Here is a 27,968-nt window from a genome sequence, read left to right on the forward strand (position 1 = left end):
AAAAAAAAAAAAAAAAAAAAAAGAAATATTATAAGACTTCATTCTTTTCACATTCAGGTTTTTTTTTTTTTTTCTTTTTTTTTGCTTTGGGTGACAATGAAGTAAAATGTGAAACACATATCTAACACTGACACCTAAGATTTCGAGATTATACCAATTCCGTAGGTCAACATTATTGGCAAGTTAAGACACCATGATAATATTTAAAAACCTTAAAAAAAAAGTCCACCAAATCCAAGAGGCCCATTCCCTCTGTAATGTCCCTCTAGTGCCCTCTATTGACAAAGTCCAACATTTTGTTCACTGCAAAGGTGAAAGAGTCCAGCCCTTCACCAGCTCAAATACATACTTCAGAAGTTATTTAGTCAAAGCAGAGCAAGTACTGGAGGGTGAACTTGGAGCCGACCAATAAACTGCTAAGTGGCAGGGCTGTTTCACTATTTGTTCCTTTTTATTGGTGAGTAATGCTCCAGTATATGGATTTTCTACATTTTGTTTATATATTCAGCTAATGATGGATATTTGAGTTATTTCTAAATATTGGGTACTGTGAATAAAACTGCCAAGCACATTTGTAAAAAAATAACAACAAAACTACCTTTTATGTAGTCCATAAGTGCTAAACCCTCTTCTGTCTAATCTTCCCCACAGGCTTGCAGGGTATAATTCCCATTCTACAGACAGGGAAGCTGAGCTTCAAGAAAATTCACGAAGTCACTTGCCTAAGGCCCCAAATGCTCCAAAATTCCACTTTTTCTTTCTTCTTCTTCTTCTTTTTTTTTTTTTTTGCCACACCACCTGATATTAGCATTCACTGAATGTTGTTGGCAAACATGGAATACCATGCTTTAGCTACTAGGAATACGAAGAATAAGACAAGAACTTTGCCCAGGGGAGTTCAGTCTAAATGAGGGAATAATCAATCATGTCTACACACTAGGAAACAATTCTACAGTTGAACTCTGACTGCCTGTATGCCTCATACATGCTTCCTAGAGAAGCCATTTCTGCTGGGTCTCCAAGTATGAATAAAGAATTTAGGAGGTGGGAGAGGGGGTGAGAAGAGATTCTCTGTATAAGCAAAGGTGCTGAACAAAGATCAAAGAGAACATGATTCTGGGAAGGACCAACTACAAGTGTTACAACTACAGCATTCCCTGGGAGATACTAATTACTAATATATATTATAGTAATAAAGACAGTGATTATTTTTGTTCCAAATTTTACTTTTTTTTTTTTTTGAGATGGAGTTTTACTCTTGTTGCCCAGGCTGGAGTGCAGTGCGTGATCTCAGCTCACTGCAACCTCCGCCTCCCAGGTTCAAGCAATTCTCCTGCCTCAGCCTCCTGAGTGGCTGGGATTACAGGCACCCGCCACCACACCCGGCTAATTTTTTTTTTCCTGTATTTTTAGTAGAGACAAGGTTTCACCATGTTGGCTAGGCTGGTCTTGAACTCCTGACCTCAGGTGATCCACCTGCCTCAGCCTCCCAAAGTGCTAGGATTACAGGCTTAAGCCACCATGCCTGGCATGCTTTTTTTTTTTTCTTTTTTGAGACAGAGTCTTACTCTGTTGCCCAGGCTGGAGTGCAGTGGCTCAATATGGGCTCACTGAAACCTCCGGCTCCCACGTTCAAGCGACTCTCCTGTCTCAGCCTCCTAAGTAGCTGGGTCTACAGGCACCCACCACCACACTTGGCTAATTTTTGTATTTTTAGTAGAGTTGGGGTTTCACCATGTTGGCCAGGCTGGTCTCTAACTCCTGACCTCAGGTGATCCACCCGCCTTGGCCTCCCAAAGTGCTGGGAATAACAGGCAAGAGCCACGGCGCCTGGTCAATTCTATCACTTTTAACACGTTTTTAAGAAATACTACATATTTTTGTAGTTTTAAAGCAGTAATTTGCCTTAAGAAACTTGCACACAAGAAAGCAAATGATGCCTACATTTAACTTTCCATCTGTGTTCTGAGGTATAAACATCATTTAGTCTCCAGCATTGTCTATTTGACCATCACAGATCTATCCTGTTTCTTATCATAATTCAATATATATTTGAGAAGTTATTGCCAGGCACCGTGGCTCACGCCTGTAATCCCAGCACTTTGGGAGGCCGAGGCAGGTGGATTACCTGAGGTCAGAAGTTCAAGACCAGCCTGGTCAACATGGTAAAACCCCATCTCTACTGAATATACAAAAATTAGCTGGGCGTTGTGGCGGTCACCTGTAATTCCAGATACTTGGGAGGCTGAGGCAGAAGAGTTGCTTGAACCTGGGAGGCGCAGATTGCAGTGAGCCGAGACCATGCAGTTGCACCCCAGCCTAGGCAAAAAAAAAAAACTTTTTTTCAAAAAAAAAAAAAAAAAAAAAAAAGAAGTTATTTAACTGAAGCTTATTATATATTAAATATTTCAAGTGTACTAACCCATCCTCAAGTGTACTAACCCATCCTCAATTGACTTATATCTAGGAGAAAGACATTATTTATTATTTATTATTATTATTATTATTTGTTTTTTGAGATGGAGTCTCGCTCTGACACCCAGGCTGGAGTACAGTGGCAAGATCTCGGCTCACTGCAAGCTCCACCTCCCGAGTTCACGCCATTCTCCTACCTCAGCCTCCCAAGTAGCTGGGACTATAGGCACCTGCCACCATGCCCAGCTAATTTTTTTGTATTTTTAGTAGAAACGGGGTTTCACCATGTTAGCCAGGATAGTCTCAATCTCCTGACCTCATGATCTGCCCGCCTAAGCCTCCCCAAGTGCTGGGATTACAGGCCTGAGCCACCGCACCCGGCCGAGAAAGACATTTTAAACTGAAAGCACAGTCCTTTGAACAGTCCTTTGATTCTTAAACTCAAGGAGTCATATTATGTTAAAATAAACATGAGGAAAGAACAGGCATTTATTTTTCAGAAAAATTAGGGTGACCTATCCATGATGGGATAATTAATGTCAGCAGCAGTCTAACTGCAAAATATGCAGTCTGTATTCTTTCTTTTGCTACCATGTATCTGTTTGAAACAAATTTTCATATACTGCAATAAAAACAATATACAGTAAGACATTTAAAGTGGTACCTGATGAGGATGACTTTATTATGTATGAAAAATACTATTCTTAAAACTGAGAGCAAAATAAGAATGACAGATGTTTCATCTTGATAGTTCTTTTTTTATTTTGGGATGGAGTTTCTCTCTGTCGCCCAGGCTGGAGTGCAGTGGCACGATCTCGGCTCACTGCAAGTTCCGCCTCCCAGGTTCGCGCCATTCTCCTGCCTCAGACTCCCAAGTAGCTGGGACTACAGGCGCCCACCACCACGCCCGGCTAATTTTTTGTATTTTTTAGTAGAGACGGGGTTTCACCATGTTAGCCAGGATGGTCTCGATCTCCTGACCTTGTGATCCGCCCATCTCAGCCTCCCAAAGAGCTGGGATTACAGGCGTGAGCCACCTCGCCCAACCTCATCTTGATAGTTCTTAATAATTTTTTTTGTGACATAGTTTGATTATATATTTTAATTAATTTATCTGAGATTGGGTGGGGCATGATGGCTCACACCTGTAATCCCAGCGCTTTGAGAGGCTTAGGTGGGTGAATCACTTGAGGCCAGGAGTTTAAGACCAGCCTGGCCAACATGGTGAAACCTGCTAAAAATACACAGCCAGGCATGGTGGTGCATGTATTTATTAATGTATCTGAGATAATTTGTGCTCTCCATTTTTTTTTTTTTTTAAGAGACAGATCTCGCTCTGTGGTCCAGGCTGGAATGCATGGAATGCAGTGGCATGATCACAGCTCACTGCAGTCTTAAACTCCTGGGCTCAAGCAATCCTCCCACCTCGGCCTTTTGAGTAGCAGGGACTACAGGCACATGCCACTGTACCTGGCTAATTTAATTTTTTGTAGACACAGGGTCTTGCTATATTGCACAGGCTGGTCTTCAACTCCTGAGCTCAAGTGATCCTCCTGCCTTGGTTTCCCAAAGTCCTGGGATTGCAGGCATGAGTCACCATATCTGGCCAGTGCTCTCAGTTTTAATACAAGTATGCATGATTTCATACATTTTGGCTTGTATTCCATCAATAATATTACTTTGATAAGCATTCTAATAAAGCTGGGAAACACCAGATATGAGGAAGAAGAAAGCAGTTTATCAGAAGCCAAAGGAACTGAATAAAAACGATGTCAACTATTATAAAAGTTAAACAAAAACTGAGGTATCCACTGAATGTGGCAATTAAATAATCATTAGTGAACTTACTAAATAGTTCCAGAACAGTGAAAAGACTATTCTTTCAATAATTTTGGGACTGAAATGTCAGAGATGGGAAGGATAAAGATGAAGAAGGAAGTAGCTCTTCTTGGGGAGAGGAAGTTTAAAAAGTTATTTTACTGCTTTTTTTTTTTTAAATGGGGGAAAACCTTCAATGAGTTTGGATGCTAAGGGGAGTTAGTGGAGAAGAGATTGGAAGTATGAAAACAAGGACAATTACCAGAGAGCAAAAACAAGAAAAGGAAAAAGGTAGGAAGGAGGGAGGGAGGGAAGGAAGGAAAGAGGGAAAGAGAGAGAGAGAAAAGGATGGAAAGCAAAAGTTAAGTATGGCAAAGGGAAAAGTAACACTTCTCTAGAGATTAGAGGGGAGAAGGGCAATGACTAAAACAAGTAAACCTGGTGAGACAATAGCTCTACAGTCAAGATCACCTGTATCTGAATCCTAGTTCTTCCCACTATAACCATATAATCTTAAGCAAATTTATTTCTCCCACTGTTTCCTTATCTAACCTGGGGAGAACAGAATTATTAAAAGATTGCTGAAAAGATCAAGTAATTCCTGATGCACAATGAGTACTCTAAAGAGGATAGCTGAAATGTTTTTTTTTTTTTGAGACGGTGTCTTGCTCTGTCACCCAGGCTGGAGTGCAGTGGCCGGATCTCAGCTCACTGCAAGCTCCGCCTCCCGGGTTTTACGCCATTCTCCTGCCTCAGCCTCCCGAGTAGCTGGGACTATAGGCGCCCACCACCTCGCCCAGCTAGTTTTTTTTGTATTTTTTTAGTAGAGACGGGGTTTCACTGTGTTAGCCAGGATGGTCTCGATCTCCTGACCTCATGATCCGCCCGTCTCAGCCTCCCAAAGTGCTGGGATTACAGGCTTGAGCCACTGCGCCCGGCCTAGGAGAATCTCTTGAACCCGGAAGTGGAGGTTGCAGTGAGCCGAGATTGCACAACTGCACTCCAACCTGGGCAACAGAGGTAAAGACTCCATTTCAGAGAAAAAAAAAAGGCGGGGATGGTGGTAGCAAGAATAAAATACCAAATTTGCAATACTTGTTTTTGTTGTTGTTGTTGTTGTTTTGACACAGAATCTGGCTCTGTTGCCCAGGCGGGAGTGCAGGGGTGTGATCACAGCTCACTGTAGCCTTGATCTTCCATCCAGGCTCAAGTGATCCACCTGTCTCAGCTTCCTGAGTAGCCAGGACCACAGGCACACATCACCATGCCCAGCTAATTTTGTTTCGCTTTGTTTTGTTTTTGTAGAGGCAGGGTCTCCCATTATGGACCAATCTGGCCTTGAACTCCTGGGTTCAAGCAATCCTCCCATGTTGGCCTTCCAAAGTGATGGGATTACAGGCAGGAGCCACTGTGTCAAGCCTAAATAAATTTGCAGTTTTAAGAGGGCTTATGAGCAACCTTGCCAACCATAAAAAGGGAAGTTGAGGAAGATCTTCAGGTTCCAAGACATAGTTTAAATATCCAATTGTTTGAACAAAAGAAAAAAAGGCTGCATCCTCTGGATTTATATACCTAACAGCTATGTAACAATAACACATGGCTTGCCAGAAAATACACTGGACACAGTCAAGAAATCCAGGTTCTCAATTCAGACCTAGTCTTATCTGGTAAGCCACACAGCCTTTCCAGACAGCAGCCTTGAGATGTGCTACAGTGCTAACATTTTATGATTCTATTACCCGAAATCTCACTTGACTCTGCAGACAGAAATACTACTTTATTTTCCTATGTTATAGTTTAACATGATTTTGAAGGTTTGTCTGGAAATCTAACCATCAAAACTTTATTTCTACAGACAAAACAAGTGTGTTCCTGCATTTCTGGGATAAGGCTGCAAAAGTTTTTGCTAGCATGAGGAATGAGTCAGATATTCCTATCCTGGGAACTGCCTAGGATATTTTAGCAGAAATATACAGAATTGGACCTTGTCAAAACCTCTTCCTTGTCAGTCATCAGTACAGTAATATACACTGGGAGACTTCAGAGAAAACCTAGATTTATTAACAGTTATCCTCAATGATGGCTGTTTGAATTATATTTAAATAACAACCTAGTAGAGCCAAAGAAAGTGCTTCAATTCAATGATCTTTTGTAAAGGAAATAATACTTTTTTAGTGGGGGGAAAAAAACTACCTAGAAATTATGTGAAGAAGCTCACCTTTTGGATTAAGAAGGTATGTCTGCTATCCAAGATAAAACTAATTTAAATAGCCATATTCAGACAACCGTTTATTAAAGTTCCCAATACTACTACCTGTTAATTCATTTCGTCATTTTGATAGGAATTCCATCAGTCCTTACCTCTAATATTAATCTAATATATGGTACCACACCTCTAGTACAGTATTATTTTTTTCTTTTTTTTGAAACAGAGTTTCGCTCTTGTTGCCCAGTTTAGAGCACAATGGCGTGATCTCGGCTCACCGCAACCTCCGCCTCCCAGGTTCAAGCAATTCTCCTGCCTCAGCCTCCCGAGTAGCTGGGATTACAGGCATGCACGCTCGGCTAATTTTGTATTTTTAGTAGAGACGCGGTTTCTCCACGTTGAGGCTGGTCTTGAACTCCTGACCTCAGGTGATCTGCCTACCTCGGCCTCCCAAAGTGCTGGGATTACAGGCATGAGCCACCCTGCCCGGCCTTTTTCCTCTTTTTTTTTTTTTTTTTGAGACAAAGTCTTGCTCTGTCGCCCAGGCTGGAGTGCACTGGCGCGATCTCGGCTCACCACAACCTCCACCTCCTGGGTTCAAGCAATTGTCTGCCTCAGCCTTTCCAGTAACTGGGATCGCAGGCACTCACCACCGTGCCCAGCTAATTTTTATATTTTTACTGGAGACGGGGTTACACCATCTTGACCAGGCTGGTCTTGAACTCCTAACCGTGTGATCCACCTGCCTCAGCCTCCCAAAGTGCTGAGCCTCCCAAAGTGCTGAGATTACAGACATGAGCCACCGCGCCTGGCCTACGGTATTTTAAAGCAATTTTCTTTCTTCTTTTTTTTGAGATGGAGTCTCGCTCTGTTGCCCAGGCTGCAGTGCAGTGGCAAGATCTTGGCTCACTGCAACCTCTGCCTCCCAGGTTCAAGTGATTCTCCTGCCTCAGTCTCCCGAGTAGCTGGGATTACAGGTGAGTGCCACCACACCTGGCTAACTTTTGTATTTTTAGCAGAGACGGGGTTTCGCCATGTTGGGCAGGCTGGTCTCGAATTTCTGACCTCAGGTGGTCAGCCCTCCTTGGCCTCCCAAAGTACTGGGATTACAGGCACGAGCCACCGCACCCAGCCTAAGCAATTTTTTAAAATACAGCACTGTTCAGCGTTACAACTACTTTCTTTAAGATCATGCTTTGGTGGCCGGGTGAGGTGGCTCAAGCCTGTAATCCCAGCACTTTGGGAGGCCAAGGCGGGCGGATCACGAGGTCAGGAGATCGAGACCATCCTGGCTAACACGGTGAAACCCCGTCTCTACTAAAAATACAAAAAGAAATTAGCCGGGCGTGGTGGCGGGTGCCTGTAGTCCCAGCTACTCCGGAGGCTGAGGCAGGAGAATGGCGTGAATCCGGGAAGCTGAGCTTGCAGTGAACAGAGATCACGCCACACCCCTCCACCCGGGGCGACAGAGCGGAGCCCCGTCTCAGGAAAAAAAAAAAAAAAAAAAAAAAGATCATGCTTTGGTAACTTCCCAATCTCAGACATTTTTAAAGTGTACTGTCAGTCTACAGAAAAACTCAAAACATGAAACAGATCATAATGGAAGATTAATACATAAACTTCTACGGGATCAATGTATTTACAAAACTGGTTTTCCCAAGACCTCACACAAAACCATACAAAAATTAGCAAATTGGCTGGGCGCAGTGGCTCACCCCTGTAATTCCAGCACTTTGGAAGGTCGAGGAGGGCAAATCAACTGAGGTCTCAAAAAAAAAAGCAAGTTTGTCCGGGCACATTGGCTCACGCCTGTAATCCCAGCACTCTGTGAGGCCGAAGCGGGCGGATCACAAGGTCAGGAGATGGAGATTATCCTGGCTAACACGGTGAAACCCCGTCTCTACTAAAAATAGAAGAATTAGCCGGGCTTCAGGACAGGCGCCTGCAGTCCTAGCTACTCGGGAGGCTGAGTCAGGAGAATGGCGTGAACCCAGGAGGCGGAGCTTGCAGTGAGCCAAGATCGCGCCACTGCACTCCAGCCTGGGCGACAGAGCCAGACTCCGTCTCATTTAAAAAAAAAAAAAAAAAAAAAAGGCAAGTTAATTAGAATTGTATTTAAAAACTACGTAAGGCCAGGCACAGTGTCTCATGCTTGTATTCCCAGCACTTTGGGAGGCCGAGGTGGGTGGATCACGAGGTCAGGAGTTCAAGACCAGCCTGGCCAATATGGTGAAACCCCATCTCTACTAAAAATACAAAAATTAGTTGGGTGTGGCGGCGCAAGCCTGTAGTCCCAGCTGCTCAGGAGGCTGAGGCAGGAGAATTGCTTGAATCTGGGAGGCAGAGGTTGCAGTGAGCCGAGATCATACCACTGCACTCCAGCCTGGGTGACAAAGCAAAGACTGTCTAAAAAACAAACTTAATCTTACATAAAGCAATACTTTCAAACTTTTAAAAATACAGGAAGTATTGTTTAAATGACTTAATCTTTTTACACTCCTGATTACTTAAGGAACCCCAATCCCTTGTTACTTTAATCCACATACTAAACTGATGTCGACCAAAACGTGTATTTTTTTTTTTTTAATTTGAATCGGTTGGCAAAAAATCTGGATTTGTGGCTTCTCTCTCTGTTTTTTTTTTTTTAAATGAAAGCTATGGCAACACTGGGTCCACAGATTTTGGCAATGGCAACATTTGCAGGGAGCTGGTTAGCAGTTGCCCTCATCTGACAGCACATGCATTTTCTAGCTCCCTCAAATTATCTCTGCTCACTTTGGTACCTGCCTGGCTTTTATAAACATCAGCGTTTGAAATCTTTTTTTTTTTTTTGACACAGGGTCTCACTCTGTTGCACAGGCTAGAGCGTAGCAGTTTGATCACGGTTCACTGCAGCCTCTACCTCCCAGGTTCCAGAGATCCTCCCACCTCAGCCTCCCACCTAGCTGGGACTACAGTCATCCACCACCATACCCAACTAATTTTTTGTATTTTTTGTAAAGATCATGTTTTGTCATGTTGCTCAGACTGGTCTCGAACTCCTGAGCTCAGGCGATCTGCCCACTTGGGCCTCCCAAAGTGCTGGGATTACAGGCATGACCCACCGTGCCTGACCTGGTATCTTTATTTCATTGAGAACTTTGTCTTGAGACGCCTTAAAAGAAGCTAGCCATAGGCTGGGTGCAGCGGCTTACACCTGTAATCCCAACACTTTGGGAGGCCGAGATGGGCGGATCTCCTGAGGTCAGGAGTTCAAGACCAGCCTGGCCAACATGGTGAAACCCTGTCTCTACTAAAAATACAAAATTAACTGAGCATGGTGGTGGGTGCCTGTAATCCCAGCTACTTGGGAGGCTGAGGCAAGAGAACTGCTTGACCCTGGGAGCCAGAGTTCACAGTGAGCCAAGATCATACCACTGCACTCCAGCCTGAGTGAGACTCTGTCTCAAAAAAAAAAGAAAAAAAAAAATATCTATCACAGAAATAGATCAAGTGACAATCCTGGCATTACTTTGTTTGAAAGCTATGTATACTAAACGTTACCTGCTACTAGTAGGATCCAACTCTGGACAGTCTTCAACTCCTCAAAGAATCAAGATATTTAGCCTTTTACCCTTCCCAAGAATAGAGAAACTAACCAAATACTTCAACATTACAGCACTCTAAGAGCACCAAAAAGCCTCCTACATCTGTATAGCAAAAGTAAAGAAGAAAAACAGGAAGCAAGTCAAAAAGGTCTCTGATCAGCCAAGGAAACCACAGTTCACGGAGCACATGAAGCCCTCTTCAGTCAAGAACCTACTGGATCTTAATTTAGACACAATTTTAATAAGCTCTGTGATCTGGTTTCTTAGCCCACAACAGATGAGATGCAGCCAACTGGAAAAGGGCTGGGGGTGGTGCTGCTAGAGGCAGGCACTCAAAGCATCAAAATCAAAGCTGAAGACCTAAAAAGTCAGCAGAAAACCTCAAAACATAGCAGGGTGGGGCCATGTGGTATAGATACCAACAATCCCAAAGGATCCCAATCCCTGCCCAGAACTACACACAATGTTCATAATGACACTCTTTGCTATGCTCTTTTATAACATAGGTCAGGGGACCTTAAGATGTATATCAAAATAAAGTCCATCAGAAGCTTTTTCCAAAAAAGACATGGCATTTCAAAGACTGCCAAATTCACAGACATGAATAGTGTCCCTGTCAAAGAAACAAGATATTGAATTCCTGAAGATGTCACATGTCAAATGTAGTTTTTCTTAGAAAAATTTCATTAGAACCCAGATGCAGCAACTCATGACATATAAGTCAAGAAGGTATTTAAGTAGAATTATTTTTTTTCAGGCCGGGGCACGGTGGCTCAAGCCTGTAATCCCAGCACTTTGGGAGGCCGAGACGGGCGGATCACGAGGTCAGGAGATCAAGACCATCCTGGCTAACACGGTGAAACCCCGTCTCTACTAAAAAATACAAAAATCTAGCCGGGCGAGGTGGCGGGCGCCTGTAGTCCCAGCTACTCGGGAGGCTGAGGCAGGAGAATGGCGTAAACCCGGGAGGCGGAGCTTGCAGTGAGCTGAGATCCGGCCACTGCACTCCAGCCCCGGCAAGAGAGCGAGACTCCGTCTCAAAAAAAAAAAAAAAAAAAAGAATTATTTTTTTTCAGGGAACAATTGGGAAGGTTCAAGATCAAGATCAATTATAGAAGCCAAGCAATGGGGATTCCACTGCAGACACATTACTAGGACTGAAGATAAGATAGAACTGATGTTATCCATGCCTAGTAAGTCTGCTATTCAACTTAACATTGTGGTACAAAGAGTTTGGTAAAAAAAAATTCATCTCCATTTTGTTTTCACAATCTTTTTGACTGGTATATCAAAATAAATTTCATTTTTCTTATCACCAGCAGTCTCAGAGAAGTCAAGCCATACTTTGTGAAGAGCTCTAGGGGTATAAACTAGGGGAAAATGGCTAATATTGAATTTTAAAAGTTCAGGCCGGGCCAGATGAGGTGGCTCACACCTGTAATCCCGGCACTCTGGGAAGACAAAGTGGGCTGATCACTTGAGGTCAGGAGTAATCACTTGAGGTCAGGAGTTCAAGACCAGTCTGGCCAACATGGTGAAACCCCTTCTCTACTAAAAAGACAAAAATTAGCTGGGCATGGCGGCAGGGTGCCTGTAATCCCAGCTACTCCGGAGGCTGAGGCAGGAGAATTTCTTGAACCCGGGAAGCGGAAGTTGCAGTGAGTCAGGATAGCACCACTGCACTCCAGCCCGGGCAACAGAGGGAGACTCTGTCTCAAAAAAAAAAAAAAAAAAAGGTTCAAGCCAGACAGGACAGCTCACACCTGTAATCCCAACACTTTGGGAGGCTGAGGCAGGTGGATCACCGGAGGTCAGGAGCTGGAGACCAGCCTGGCCAACATGGTGAAACCCCGTTTCTACTAAAAATACAAAAATTAGATGGGCATGGTGGTGTGTGCCTGTAATCCCAGCTACTCGGGAGGCTGAGGCAGAAGAATCACTTGAACCCAGGAGGTGGAGGTTGCGGTGAGCCAAGATCATGCCATTGCACTCCAGCCTGGGCAACAAGAGTGAAACTCTGTCCCCAAAAAAAGTTCAAATTATTTCTAAACTTGATGTTATTTAAAAATATTACAAAGGCATATTTTAGGGAAAATCTATTCTGGAAAATATGTAGCAACTCATAAGAAACCATATTACCAGGGCAAGTATTATTAATTAAAATGTATGTTTTGTGTCGAAGAGATATTTCCCTCTCTGAATAAGTCCATTACACACATAAATCAATGTAGAGATTAAAGTCTACATTTCTTTATCTGTAAATTATCACACATTATACCCACTTGCTCTTCCTCAGGTTTTAAAATAAGAGCACAATCTTCTACAAGTATTTGATAACTTCCCAATTAGATTCTATAAGGACCTAGCAATTCCTAAATGCCTTAAAAATACATATGTATACATTTTATTTGGATGACTATTCCTGTGTGCTCCTGCCCCTTAAATGGTTAAGACATCTTTGCTTAAGGTTCAAGCTTCTTTATGGTATTCAACAAATACTATTTCATTTTAGTACAAGATTTATTGTCTAAAATCTGCCCTTCTTCATTTGTTAGAAATCGAAGTCAAAAGAAGTTAAGGAGCTAACCTAATTATAGTAACCAATGGGACTGATTCCACACTAAGTCTGAGCAAAAATGAAAATACGACCAACCGCTGAGCTGAGGTGTTTAAATCATCAATCTGTATTCTTAGTTTAAGACAAGGTGAAAACTGGTTCTCTTCCTCTTGCACACCCATCCCATCATCCAGAATGGATAACCCCAGTACCTACTTCTCACTAAGTAGCTACAGGTATAGGCCGTGTGCAGTGGGTGATTGATGCCTGTAATCCCAACACTTAAGGGAGGTAGAGGTGGGAGGCTAGCTTGAGCCCAGGAGTTCGACACCAGCCTGGACAACATGGCAAGATCCCATTCTCCACAAAAAGGAAGAAGATGTGTTGAAGAAAAAAGTAGCTGCCAGTTTAATATAGCCAATCTGAGTAGCCAGGTGAAACACAGAACAGAAATTAATAGTGGTGCCTCCCTACTTCTAATGAAAAAAACATGAAAGTGGCACTAACAGGTTACAACATCAGAAAGGGAAAAAAACTAAATTTTAAGCCAATCTTATACTCTAGATGTATTATTAGGAAAACCTCCTTATCGATAACTAAATAATCCTTCACTTTAAAGAGCAAAGAAATCCTTTTTAATACAAAATCTAGTAAAATCCCTTCCCAGTTAACAGTCTCGGTAAACGCATCACTTAATAGCGTCAAGCCCATTTTGCGAAGAGACTGTGAAAGGAACTTTTGTGTAATTTCTCTGGTGGTTTTTTCACTGTTCAGGTTTCTATCTCTACCTTTGCCAATGTACAGCTTTTCTATTAAATCCAATCCTGCAAAACGGAAGTGTTAGTTTCTAACTACATATTGCAACCTCAAAGAATAAAATGAATCTCCCTCTACTTCCCTCCTCCCTCATAAGTCACCTTTTTTTTTCTTCTGAACTTCCAACTCTTAACAGTTTCTGGACAAGCAGGGTGGACCGATGTGTGCTGCCACCCAAGAGGTAAGTGAACTCAAGAGATACTTGTGGATCGGGCAAAACGACTTCCTCCGTCAGCCCGAGCTCAGGCGGTTTTGTGGAGGGAGCTAGGGCAGGTGTGGGAGGAGGGAACAGAAATGGGGCGAGAAGCCCTTTCGACCTCTGTCGAAGGGGCCGCCCAACGCCCCAGCGCCCCCCACGGCCCCAACCCCGCCATCCTGGCCGGACAATGGCCCTCAAGTGCAGCGGCAGTCCCAGACTGGAGAGAAGCCCTAAGAGTCCACACCATGCGGGCCTGAAAGGGCAGCCGGGGAGGAACGCCGAGGCCGCCAGAGCACCTCCGGCCTAAGCGCGGGCTGCGCGCCGGAGCCTCCGCGGGCGCCATCACTGGGAGTGGGGTATGGAGGCCGCCCAGCGGGGCCAGCACCGGCAGCGGGATCCAAGGAGGCTGCGAGGCCGGCGGAGACTACGGCAGGAAGTGCAGGCCGCAGCCTGCTCAGCTGGTCAGCCCCGCAGCCGACCTCCGGCCGCTTACCTTGTGGATTCTCTTCAGAGCCATGGTGGGAGGCGGGTGGCGGCGGCCCCCGGGGCGGGGACGGGGGCGGGGAAGGGACGGGGAAGGGGCTAGGGAGCCTGAGGCCGCCTCGGCGATCGCGGTCGGCCGGAGAAGATGGAGAGTTGAGGAGACCGGGTCTGGCGGCACCGGCTGAGGGCCGGGGCCCACTCAGCTCCTGGGCCTGCCGCAGCGGTCACCGCATCACCCGGCGGCGGCCCCTTTATTCGCCGCCGCCCTAGCCGCCGCCGCCGCCGCCGTAGCTGCCTCTTCCTCCCAGGATCAGCGCCGCCTAGTCAGCCGCCGCGGATCCCTCCGCCAGAAAGCAAAAGCCCAAGCTCGGCCGGCGTCTCTCGGTCGTACAGCCGGAGGGACTGCCTGCCTTCCTGCCTGCTGCAGGTGGACCGAGGGACGCGCGGGCGGGCGGGCGGGCGGCGCCGCCGGGGTGGGGCCGTCGGAGCACGGGGTGGGCCCGACCGAGGGGCAGGTCGGGAGGCGCAGGGATTGGCGGGCCAGGGGGGGGAGGGCCAAGCCGCGCCGGCGGCGGAGGGATACGGGCCGCCCCTGTGAGTAAGCTACGCCCCGCCGCCGCCGCCGCCGCCGCCGCCGCCACCGCCGCCGCCACCGCCGCCGCCACCGCCACCGCCACGGCCGCGGAGGGGGTGATGCTGCGAAGCCCTGGGCGGAGATCCCGCGAGAGCCAGAGCGCGAGTTCTGCAGGCTCCCGCGCCGCTACCGTTGACTTCCTTGCTGATGGGAACCGACGCGCGTGTCAGAAAAGATCAATAAACATTAAAAGGCGAATGTTGTCAAAATCGCACGACTGTCCCCGTACCAGTTCCGAGAGGAGGCACTTAGGCCCACTGCAACGTTCCTGAAGGAGGAAGGGACTTGGCCAAAGTCACACGACTCTTCTGAAGTCCTGGTACTTAGCAGATCTCTTTCCAGAGGCCGCGTGGCTGCAGCTCGGGCACCCGCCACGGGGGAGATGTCTCAAAGCCGCTCGACTTGCCGTGAGATTGGCCTTCTGGACCAAGGCCCTAAATGGAGAGGATTTTAATGTTGTGTTCTCTTCAGCCTCTGGCATGTCTGCCTTGGAGGTGCCCAGACCTTGCTCAGCTTAGTGAATTGCAAATTGTTACAGGCGAGCGCTGTACCAGCTGCGTCAGAAAAAAAATCACAGTGTGTGCCCCAAATAGTTAAAACCAACCGGCTGGGCGTGGTGGCTCACGCTTGTAATCTCAGCATGCTGGGAGGCTAAGGCTGGCTCATCATTTAAGGTCAGGAGTTCGAGACCAGCCTGGCCAACATGGTGAAACCCCATCTCTACTAAAAATACAAAAATTAGGCCGGGCACGGTGGCTCACACCTGTAATCCCAGCACTTTGGGAAGCCAAGGCAGGCGGATCACGAGATCAGGAATTCGAGACCATCCTGGCCAACATAGTGAAACCCCTTCTCTACTAAAAATACAAAAATTAGCGGGGCATGGTGATAGGTGCCTGTAGTCCCGGCTACTCGGGAGGCTGAGGCAGGAGATTCGCTTGAACCCGGGAGGCGGAGGTTGCAGTGAGCCGAGATCACGCCAGTTCACTCCAGCTTAGGCAACAGCAAGAATCCGTCTCAAAAAAAAATTAGCTGAGCGTGGTGGTGGGTGCCTGTAAACCCAGCTACTAGGGAGGCTGAGGCAGGAGAATCGGTTGAACCCAGGAGGCAGAGGTTACAGTGAGCCGAGAGCGTGCTATTGCACTACAGCCTGGGCGACAAGAGCAAAACTCCATCTCCAAAAAATAAAAAAAACCAACCTCCTGCTCCAGATACCCATCAGGAGGATCCAGTGATAATCAAACCTAGAATATGTGGAATTATTTTTTAGGAGATGGAGACAAAAAGCTAAATCACTGAGCACCTACCCTGTGCCCAGTCCTACACCATGACTAGTGTAAGATATGGAGCCAAGCCGGGGCTGGAGGGTGCTTATTATCTTGCTGGAGGCCTCACACAAGAGAATAGTAAGGAATATTTTGCTGGGAGGTAATGCCCACATTCTGAAATCTACCCCTGGCGTTTTCTGATTCTAAATGTCTCCTTTCCGCTACATCCAGAAAGGATCTTGCAGATCATTGATTCTAACTCCTGAATTTATAGAGAAGAAAAAACTGGAGCCCAACTAAGGGAAGTATCTTGCCAAAAGCCACACAGCAGGTGAGTGGCAAAGCTCATACTGCCTCATCTACTGAGAAGGTTGGACCATTAGGACAGAACCACCGTGCACCCAGTGAGAGAAAATTGTATCCAGTGGTTCAGGGTGGGTATGACCATTAGGACAGAACCACCGTGCACCCAGTGAGAGAAAATTGTATCCAGTGGTTCAGGGTGGGTATGGTTGAGGTTAAGGGTAAAGTGGAACATCTCACAGCCCCAGATATTTTCTTCCTAAGAAATGTGATGGGAGGGGTACAAAAATCTCCACTGGACAGATTTTTTTTTTTATTCTCAGTAATAACTTTTATATTAGAAAAGCTGCGGGACACACCTGTAATCGCAGTACTTTGGGAGGCTGAGGTGGGAAGATCACTTGAACTCAGGAGTTCCAGACTAGCCTGGGCAACCTAGTGGGACCTCATCTCTACAGAAGATTGTAAAAATTAGCCAGGCATGGCAGCACGCACCTATGGTCCCAGCTACTTGGGAGGCTGAGGTGGGGAGGATAGCTTGAGCCTGGGTGGTCAAAACTGCAGTGAGCTGTGATGGCGCCACTGCACCTCAGCTGTGATGACAGAGCAAGATCCTCTCTTAAAAAAAAAAGCAATGTACATTTGTTGCGAGACATACCTAGACATACCTATAAGTAAAGGAAGGAAATAAAAGTCACCCACGCTCTCATCATCCAATAATTTACCACTTTTGACATTTGGTTAATGTCCTTCTAGTCTTTTTTTCCCTTACATATAAATATCAATACATATTTTTCTTTGAAAAATGTGGGGTCATTGCATAATACTATTTGGTAATCTACCTTGAAAATAAACAATATATCGTGAATTTTCCTTTTTCAAATATTTCTACCTTATTTTAATGGCTGCATATTCTAGCATATAAATGTACCATATTTATTTAACTGGTCACATTTTGGGGAACATTTGTTTCCCATTTTTACTATTAAAATAATGCTGTGGTAAGTATCCTAGATATCCTATAGTTCATCTTTTTTCTTTTTTCTTTTCTTGAGATGGGGTCCCTGTCTCTCCCTCAGGCTGGAGTGCAGTGGTACACATCAGCCTCCAACTCCTGGCTCAAGTGATCCTCCCACCTCAGCCTGCTGAGTAGCTGGAACTGTAAGCTGGAGCCACCATGCCTGGCTACTTTTTATGTATTTTTTTGTAGAAACAGGATCCTTTTCTTTAAAAATCCATATAGCTCTTCTTGATAAACAGACTCTTCATCTGTAAACACCTCTAACAGTGCTTTAGGATAAACTCCTAGAAATGAAACTGCAGCATCAACAGATATGCACATTTTTGCATCTGTGTTCATGAGGGATATTGGTTTATTTATTTATTTGTTTGTTTATTAAGACAGACTTTCACTCTATTGCCCAACCTGGAGTGCAGTGGTACGATCTCCACCTCACTGCAATCTCCACCTCCGGGTTCAAGCGACTCTCCTGCCTCAGCCTCCCAAGTAGCTGGGATACAGGTGTGCACCACATCGCTTGGCTAATTTTTGTATTTTTTAGTAGAGACAGGGTTTCACCTTGTAGGCCAGGCTGGTCTCAAACTCCAGACCGCAGGTGATCTGCCCACCTCAGCCTCCCAAACTGCTGGGATTGCAGGTGTGAGCCACTGCACCCAGCTGGGATATTGATTTATAATTTTCTGTTTTTGTAATATCTTCACCAAATTTTCATATCAAGGTTCAGCACTTTGGGAAGCTGAGGCTGGTGAATCACCTGAGGTTAGGAGTCCAAGACCGGCCTGGCCAACATGGTGAAACCTGACTCTACTAAAAAAAAATACAAAATTAGCCAGGCGTGGTGGTGCATGCCTTTAATTCCAGCTACTTGTGAGTCTGAGGCAGGAAAATCACTTGAACCTGGGAGACAGAGGCTGCAGTGAGCCGAGATTGCACACGGCACTCCAGCCTGGCCAACAAGAACGAAACTCAGTCTCAAAACAGAAATAAAAGTTGGCTGGGCACAGTGGCTCACACCTGTAATCCAGCACTTTGGGACGCTGAGGTGGGTGGATCACTTGACCTCGAGAGTTCAAGACCAGCCTGGGCAGTGAAACCCAGCCTCTACAAAAAATACAAAATTAGCCAGGTGTGGTAGCATGTGCCTGTAGTCCCAGCTACTTTGGGGGCTGAGGCAGGAGAATCACTTGAACCCGTGAGGCAGAAGTTGCAGTTAGCCGAGATTGTGCCACTGCACTCCAGCCTGGGTGACAGAGTGAGACCCTGTCTCAAAAAAAAAAAAAAAAGGAAATGCAAGTTAAAGTCACAATGACAGGCTAGTATGAATGATGTGGTGTTTACAACTAATTGATCACAACCAGTTACAGATTTCTTTGTCCCTTCTCCATTCCCACTGCTTCACCTGACTAGCCTTAAAAAAAAAAAAAAAAAAAAAAAATCACGATGAGATACCATTTCATACCCACTAGAATGGTTAAAATAAAAAACATTGATGGAAGTAAGTGGTGACAAGGATGTACAGCAATTGGAACTCATACATTGCAAATGGGGGTGTAAAATGGTATTATCAGTTAGGAAAACTGGTGATTTCTTATTAAGTTAAACATGCATCTACCATATGACGCGGCAGTTCTACTCTTTGGTAAGCAAGAAAAATGAAAATATATGTCCCCAAAAAGACTTGTACACAAATATTTCTAGCAGCCTTTTCTGAATATAGTACAAAACTGGAGACAGCCCAAATATCCATCCACAGGAGGATGGAGTAACACATTATGACACATTCAAACAATGGAACACTGCTCAACACCAACAACAACAGGTCAAACTATTAATGCACTCAACAACGTGAGTGAATCTCAAAATGATAAGGAAAAGAAAAACACAATATGGGCTGTATGATTCCATTTATATGAAGTTCAAAAACAGACAAAACTAAATTTTGGCCTGGCGCGGTGGCTCACGCCTGTAATCCCAACACTTTAGGAGGCCGAGGCAGGCTGATCACGAGGTCAGGAGATCGAGACCATCCTGGCTAACATGGTGAAACTCTGTCTCTACTAAAAATACAAAAAATTAGCCGGGCGTGGTGGCGGGCGCCTGTAGTCCCAGCCACTCAGGAGGCTGAGGTGGGAGGATCACCTGAGCCCAAGAGTTTGAAGCCAGCCTAAGCAACATAATGAGACCCCATTCTCAGTATTATTCAGCCTGCATGAGCCTTTAAAAAAAAAAAGGCAATCAAGGAAATTTTCTAGGGTAATGGAAATGTTCTATCTGTTGTTTTGGTTGGAGGTTACACAAGTTTATACAATTGTCAAAATTCACAGAACCTTGGCGGGGCGTGGTGACTCATGCCTATAATCCCAGCACTCTGGGAGGCTGAAGTGGGCAGATCACCTGAGGTCAGAAGTTCAAGATGAGCCTGGCCAACATGGTGAAACCCCGTCTCTACTGAAAATACAAAAATTAGCCAGGCGTGGTGGCAGGCACCTGTAATCCCAGCTATTCAGGAGGCTGAGGCACGAGAATCGCTTGAACCCGAGAGGCAGAGGTTGCAGTGAGCCGAGGTCACACCACTGCACCCTAGCCTGGATGACAGAGTAAGACTCCATATCAAAAAATTTAAATACGTAAAAAACTCATGGAACCAAACATTAAAGATTTATTGTATGTAAATTGGATATATGTATAGAAACAATATTATGAATTTTTAAAGAGTGTGAAGAATTTTCAGATCTTACATAATTGATTTTGCCTTGGGGTCATTTTTCTTCCCACTCACCCCATGTGGATCATACAGGCCCTGGTTTACCTTCTGTTATCTTACTGAAATTGCAAGCACACTGTATGTTCCTGGAGTTTGAGCTCCCCTCTTGGTTGTTAACCTAGTGCTGCAAACATTTTAGTATTTAGACGCTTTCCCTTGGCAAAGGTGTTCCCACAGCTGACAACTGTCATACAGCTGGAGATTAAATGATAAGGAGGACAGTCTCATTAATATAAATAGGCAGATGACTGCTGTGGTGAAAAGTACTACTGAATAGAGAGTACAGCCCAAGCAGTTTGGGAACTCCCTATTTCTGGATCTCAGCAACCCTATAGGAGAGCTCATTGTGTTTTATGAGAATGGCTGATGAAGGAGTATTGAATAACCTGTTATTGATTTCCTAGCTGCATCAGTATGATCCCTTTTTCTGGTATTTCCTAAGGTATAGTTTTAAAATGTAAGATTGTCCCAAAACATTCTAGACTCTGTAAGATGATACCACTATTAGAAGTTAGCTATTAGAGGCCAGGAGCCGTGGCTCCTGCCTGTAATCCCAGCACTTTGGAAGGCCAGGGTGGGCGGATCACCTGAGGTCAGGAGTTCCAGACCAGCCTGACCAACATGGAGAAGTCTGGTCTCTACTAAAAATACAAAATTAGAGGCCAGGTGTGGTGGCTCATGCCTGTAGTCCCAGCACTTTGGGAGGCCGAGGCAGGTGGATCACCTGAGGTCAGGAGTTCGAGACCAGCCTGACCAACATGGTGAAACCCTGTCTCTACTAAAAATACAAAATTAGCTGGGCATGGTGGCGCATGCCTGTAATCCCAGCTACTCGGGAGGCTGAGGAAGGAGAATCACTTGAACCTGGGAGGCGGAGGTTGCGGTGAGCCAAGACTGTGCCATTGCACTTCAGCCTGGGCAACAAGAGCGAAACTCCATCTCAAAAAAAAAAAAAAAAAACAAAAAAAGCCGGGTGTGTTGGCATATGCCTGTAATCACAGCTACTTGGGAGGCTGAGGCAGGAGAATCGCTTGAACCCGGGAGGCAGAGGTTGCGGTGAGCCAATATCTCACCATTGCACTCTAGCCTGGGCAACAAGAGCAAAACTCCGTCTCAAAAAAAAGAAAGAAATACAAAAAAATAAGTTAGCTATTAGAGGCTGGGCGCAGTGGTTCATGCCTGTAATCCCAGCACTTTGGGAGGCCGAGGCAGGCGGATCACCCCAGGAGTTCGAGACCAGCCTGGCCAACATGGCAAAACCCCATCTCTACTAAAAATACAAAAAAAAAAAACAAATTAGCTGGGTGTGGTGGCGAATGCCTGTAATCCCAGCTGTGCGGGAGGCCGAGGCAGGAGAACTGCTTGAACCCAGGAGGGGGAGGCTGTAGTGAGCCGAGATCGTGCCACTGCACTCCAGCCTGGACAACAGAGTGAGACTCCGTCTTAAAAAAAAAAAAAAGAAGGGCCGGGTGCGGTGGCTCAAGCCTGTATTCCCAGCACTTTGGGAGGCCGAGACAGGTGGATCACAGGGTCAGGAGATCGAGACCATCCTGGCTAACCCTGTGAAACCGGGTATCTACTAAAAAATACAAAAAACGCTAAGGCAGGAGAATGGCGTGAACCCGAAAGGCGGAGCTTGCAGTGAGCTGAGATCCGGCCACTGCACTCCAGCCTGGGCGACAGAGTGAGACTCTGTCTCAAAAAAAAAAAAAAAGAAGAAGAAATTAACTATTAGAGGTTATCTATTAGAGGCTAATCTATTTATTTGGAAAGGTAAGCTTTGTGAGTTTGTAGTAACTCATTTTTTCATGGCCAAAAGTGGGAACAGTGGTTTGTCCAAGGAATTATACTTGATTTTACATTCCTTTTGTACTGTTGTTCTCATTCATTAATGTAATTAGATTTGGGATGTGTTCTGCTTACCAGCATTTATTCTGTTGTTGGGATCTGGCGCCATATCCATGCCCCACTCCACTGAAGCTGCTAAGTAAAAAAATGACACTAGCTTTGCCACTTACTTCCTGTAACACTTTCTTATGTTTGTTAGCAGTCTGATTTTAGCCTAAAAGTCACCTCTTTTTGGAAGTTTTCCCTAACCAGTCACCCCAGATTAGGCAGATGCCTCTAGGTTAGAGTCCTGTCACCAGAGATTGATCACACTTGATTGTAATTGTTGGACAACTATCTCATTCAATAGACTGTCAGTTTCTGGAGGGCAGAGATCTTGTCTCTATTGTTCCTCTTTTAATCCCCAGTGCCTGGCATCTCAGAGACACTTGTTGAATGAATTCATGAATGACTGGCTGAATAATGAGCAATTCAGGAAACACTTTATAGTCACAGGTTTTGGGTAAGACAGTAGCTCCCTTAAAACACACACACACATACACACACACACACACTCCATGGTATGTCACAGAACTACAGTCTACACTCAGTGCAAAGGGGTTCAAAATTCAGTAGGAAGGAGAAATATTGTCCCTCTTCTGTCCTTGGATAAGATATTGTGCAAGTGTGGAGTTCCCCTGGCGAAATATTCTTTTTTTTCTTTTTCTTTTTTTTGAGTTGGAGTTTCGCTCTTGTTGCCCAGGCTGGAGTGCAATGGCACAATCTTGGCTCACTGCAACCTGTGCTTCCCAGGTTCAAGCAATTCTCCTGCCTTAGCCTCCCGAGTAGCTGGGATTACAGGCACCCACCACCATACCCAGCTAATTTTTTGTATTTCACTATGTTGGCCAGGCTGGTCTCAAACTCCTGACCTCAGGCAATCCACCAGCCTCGGCCTCCCAAAGTGCTGGAATTACAGGTGTGAGCCACTGCACCCGCCGCCCCCCCGCCCCAGCCCAGTGAAATATTCTAAAAGGAGAAGGAGATGGTGTGCACACTTGTGCTTTTTCCCATACTGACTTCAGTGGTGCTGAGACCAGTGTAATACAATGATTTAGTGGTTTAGAACCAGGGCTTTTAAAGCCGGGCATGGTGGCTGATGCCTGTAACCCAGCACTTTCGGAGGCAGAGGTGGGCGGATCATGATGTCAGGAGTTTGAGACCAGCCTGACCAACATGGCAAAACCCCGCCTCTACTAAAAATACAAAAAATTAGCCAGGCATGGTGGCGCGTGCCTGTAATCCCAGCTACTCGGGAGACTGAGGCAGAAGAATCACTTGAACCCGGGAGACGGAGGTTGCAGTGAGCCAAGATCGTACCACTGCACTCCAGCCTGGGTAACAGAGCAAGACGCTGTCTAAAAAAGAAAAAAGAACCAGGACTTTGAAGTCAGTGGGTTCAAGCCCTACTCTGCTATTTATTAGGCCATACTGTGAAGTTTGGACAAGTTACTTGACTTCTTGAAACCTGATTTTTCTCATTAGTAAAATGGAGATAATGTTAGTATATTCATAGATTGTGAGGTTAAATAACAAGTGGTGTGTATAAAGTTTGGGGTGTGAAGGAAATGCTAATAAATATTGATGATGGCCATGATGATAATGATGATGATTTTTCTGAGAAAAGAGGGATTATAAAAGACTGGTCCTAGCCAACCTTCTGCCCATGAGGGAAATCTACAAGCTCAGTCCTTGTGAAGCTGCGGTTTCGGGTTCCCGGAGGCTTCAATCACTCCTTTTCCTGTGATCTTGTGGCTGGGATGACAGTACATCAGCAGAGGATGGATCGTTTCCTGCAGGCTCAGCCCACACTCCATGTGGCAATCTTGGGTCTTTCTGTCTGGAAAACAAAGAGTCTGGTGGTTCAATCCACAGACAGTCCCCCAACCTTCCTCTATATCTTGGAGAGGAGGTGGGAAAACGAGGAACACTTGAATGAGAGGCCGTGCATATATGAGTTGTCTACAAAATCTGTCATTTTGGGGGGACATTATTTGAAGGAAACGTTTATTTATTTATTTTATTATTATTATTATTTTTTGAGACGGAGTCTCTCTTTGTCGCCCAGGCTGGAGTACAGTGGCGTGATCTCGGCTCACTGCAAGCTCCACCTCCCGGGTTCATGCCATTCTCCTGCCTCAGCCTCCCAGTAGCTGGGACTACAGGTGCGCACCACCATGCCCGGCTAATTTTTTGTATTTTTAGTAGAGACGGGGTTTCACCATGTTAGCCAGGATGGTCTCGACCTCCTGACCTCATGATCTGCCCACCTCGGCCTCCCAAAGTGCTGGGATTACAGGCGTGAGCCACCGCGCCCGGCCACATTTATTTATTTTTTTGAGACAGAGTCTTCTTTTGTCACCCAGGCTGGAATGCAGTGGTGCAATTGTAGCTCACTGAAATCTTGACCTTCTGTGCTCAAACCATCCTCCTGCTTCAGCCTCCTAAAGTGCTAGGATTACAGGCCTTAGCCACCACACCCAGCCATTAAATTTATAATGAAACTTTGGCCAGGCTCAGTGGCTCATGCCTGTAATCCCAACGCTTTGGGAGGCTGAGGTGGGCAGATCACCTGAGGTCGGGAGTTCGAGACCAGCCTGGCCAGCACGGCAAAGCACTGTCTCTACTAAAAATACAAAAATTAGCAGGGCATGGTGGCAGGCACCTGTAATCCCAGTTACTCAGGAAGCTGAGACAGGAGAATCGCTTGAACCTGGGAGGCAGAGGTTGCAGTGAGCCAAGATCATGCCATTGCACTCCAGCCTGGGTAACAGAGACTCCCTCTCAAAAAATAAATAAATAAAATGAAACTTTGTTAGTTATTAACCTTGCTGCTTAAATAACAGATTTACCTAACTGTAAAACTGGCTCGGCTGGGCACAGTGGCTCACGCCAGTAATCCCAACACTTTGGAAAGTCGAGGTGGATGGCACACGAAGTTAGGCCCATCTCTACTAAAAATACAAAAAAAAAATGCTGGGCGCGGGGGCTCATACCTGTAATTCCAGCACTTTGGGAGGCTGAGGCAGGCGGATCACGAGGTCAGGAGATTGAGATCATCCTGGCTAACACGGGGAAACCCCGTCTCTACTAAAAATACAAAAAATTAGCTGGGCGTGGTGGCAGGTGCCTATGGTCCCAGCTATTCGGGAGGCTGAGGCAGGAGAATGGCGTGAACCCGGGAGGCAGAGCTTGCAGTCAGCCAAGATCACACCACTGCACTCCAGCCTGGGCGACAGAGCAAGACTCCATCTCAAAAAAAAAAAAAAAAAAATTAGCTGGGTGTGGTGGCAGGCACCTGTAATTCCAGCTACTTGGGAGGCTGAGGTAGAGCATTGCTTGAACCCAGGAGGTGGTGGTTGCAGTGAACCGAGATCATGCCACTACACTCCAGTCTGGGTGACAGAGCAAGATTCCATCTGGAAAAAAAAAAAAAAAAGGTCAGGCATGGTGGCCCACACATGTAATCCCAGCACTTTGGGAGGTTGAGCTGGGCAGATCATGAAGTCAAGAGATTGAAACCATCCTGGCCAATATGGTGAAACCCCATCTACCCTAAAAATACAAAAATTAGCTGGGCATGGTGGCACGTGCCTGTAGTCCCAGCTACTCGGGAGACTGAGGCAGGAGAATTGCTTGAACCTGGGAGGCGGAGGTGGTAGTGATCCAAGATTGCGCCGCTGCACACCAGCCTGGTGAGAGAGTGAGACTCCATCTCAAATAAAAAAGTGGCTCACATAGCAAAGGATGTGGCCAAGTCATGTATCTATCATGAGTCGGGGTAATTTGAAAGACAAGAACAGAAAAGTACTTGGACCAGCTTGGACAACACAGCAAAACCTTGTCTCTACAAAAACTACAAAAATTAGCTGGATATGGTGGTTGCCCACCTGTAGTCCCAGCTACTCAGGAGACTGAGGTGGGAGGATCACCTGAGTCCAGGAGGTCAAGGCTGCCATAAACCATGATCACACCACTGCACACCAGCCTGGGTGACAGAGTGAGACCTGTCTCCAAAGAAAGAAAGGTGGGGGAGTGGACAGAGAGAGAGAGAGAAGGAGAGAAAAGGAAGGAAGGAAGGAGGGAGGGGAGGGGAGGGGAGGGAAGGAAAAAACAGAAAACAAAGAAAAGTACTTGGAGTTTCAGAGGAGTGTGGGACTCTTAGAGATTACAAGGCCAGGAGGGTTGTCCTGGAGAAGTAGAAGGAGAGTTTAAAGACAGTGAGGCAGAATGGTGGCAGGGTAGTGTAGACAGCTGAATAACCTCCTCATTTTTGAGGACTTGGCAGTTCTCACAGCCTGTAGCCTAAAAGGGACCAGCTTTTTCATGCTAGGGAGACAAGAACACCAAATACAAAATCTAATGGCTTCAGCTGCGAATAAGACGTATAGTATAACCTGATATGTAGTGTTTCCAATAATGTGTAGAGACTATACAATATAGATGATCTATGTGGCATATGCATAGAATAACATCTGTATTTGGTGGTAATCTGAGGGGAGATTATGAAGGACTTTTGCTTTCTAAGCCATACATTTCTGAAATGTCAAATGTTTTACAGTGAACATATGTTGCTCCTATATGAAGAAAAAAATAAAATTTAGTTGGGCACGGTGGCTCACGTCAGTGAGCCAAGATCACGCCAAGAGAGAGAGCGAGAGAGAAAGAGAGAGAGAGAGAGACAGAGAGGAAGGAAGGAAGGAAGGAAGGAAGGAAGGAAGGAAGGAAGGAAGGAAGGAAGGAAGGAAGGAAGGAAGGAAGGATTAATTAATTTAAGGCCGGACAAGGTGGCTCACGCCTGTAATCCCAGCACTTTGGGAGGCTAAGGCGGGTGGATCACTTGAGGTCAGGAGTTCCAGACCAGCCTGGCAGACATGATGAAACCCCATCTCTGCTTTAAAAAATACAAAAGTTAGCTGGGCGTGGAGGTGCATGCCTGTAATCTCAGCTACACAGGGGGCTGAGGGAGAATACTCACGTGAACCTGGGAGGTGGAGGTTACAGTGAGCTGAGATCTCACCACTGTACTCCAGCCTGGGTGACAGAGCAAGACTCTGTTTCAAACAAAAGAAAATTTAGGCCAGGCTCGGTAGCTCACGCCAGTAATCCCACCACTTTGGGAGGCCAAGGTGGGTGGTTCATGAGGTCAGGAGTTGGAGACCAGCCTGGCCAGTATGGTGAAACCCTGTCTCTACTAAAAATGCAAAAATTAGCCAGGCAGCCAGGCACAGTGGCTCATGCCTGTAATCCCAGCATTTGGGAGGCTGAGGCAGGTGATCACAAGGTCAGGAATTCAAGACCAGCCTGGCCAGATGGTGAAATGCCGTCTCTACTAAAAATACAAAAATCAGTTGGGCGTGGTGGCGCGTGCCTGTAATCCCAGCTACACGGGGGCTGAGGCAAAGGAATCACTTCAACCTGGTAGGTGGAGGTTACGGTGAGCCGAAATCGCACCACTGTACTCCAGCCTGGACAACAGAGCAAGACTCTGTTTAAAAAACAAAAAAGGCCGGGCTCGGTGGCTCAAGCCTGTAATCCCAGCACTTTGGGAGGCCGAGACGGGCGGGTCACAGGGTCAGGAGATCAAGACCATCCTGGCTAACACGGTGAAACCCCGTCTCTACTAAAAAAATACATAAAACTAGCTGGGTGAGGTGGCGGGTGCCTGTAGTCCCAGCTACTCGGGAGGCTGAGGCAGGAGAATGGCGTAAACCTGGGAAGCAGAGCTTGCAGTGAGCTGGGATCCGGCCACTGCACTCCAGCCTGGGCAACAGAGCGAGACTCTGTCCAAAAAAAAAAAAAAAGAAAATTTAGGCTGGACTCAGTGGCTCATGCCTGTAATCCCAGCACTTTGATGGGCCAAGAAGGGCGGATCACGAGGTCAGGAGATCGAGACCATCCAGCCTAACATGGTGAAACCCTGTCTCTACTAAAAATACAAAAAATTAGCTAAGCGTGGTGGTGGGCGCCTGTAGTCCCAGCTACTTGGGAGGCTGAGGCAGGAGAATGG

General features: G+C 46.0%; 1 protein-coding gene across 2 annotated transcripts in view; it reads right to left on the bottom strand.

The window, feature by feature from the left end:
- LOC113219495 (ubiquitin-conjugating enzyme E2 D2) overlaps positions 1–14,740 on the bottom strand; it is a 65,457-nt gene extending 50,717 nt beyond the window's left edge. Inside the window, exon 1 of one of the 2 annotated variants that reach the window (XM_026454494.2) lies at positions 14,092–14,731. In XM_026454494.2, the coding sequence (XP_026310279.1) occupies positions 14,092–14,115 (24 nt within the window). In that variant the 5' untranslated portion in view covers positions 14,116–14,731. Of the gene's footprint in view, positions 1–14,091 lie in introns of both variants that reach the window. The other variant, XM_026454493.2, reaches the window with a different exon arrangement.
- Between the last annotated feature and the right edge of the window lie 13,228 nt (positions 14,741–27,968).

The sequence above is a fragment of the Piliocolobus tephrosceles genome, chromosome 4 (genome assembly GCF_002776525.5).
Source record: "Piliocolobus tephrosceles isolate RC106 chromosome 4, ASM277652v3, whole genome shotgun sequence".
Lineage (NCBI taxonomy): Eukaryota > Metazoa > Chordata > Mammalia > Primates > Cercopithecidae > Piliocolobus > Piliocolobus tephrosceles.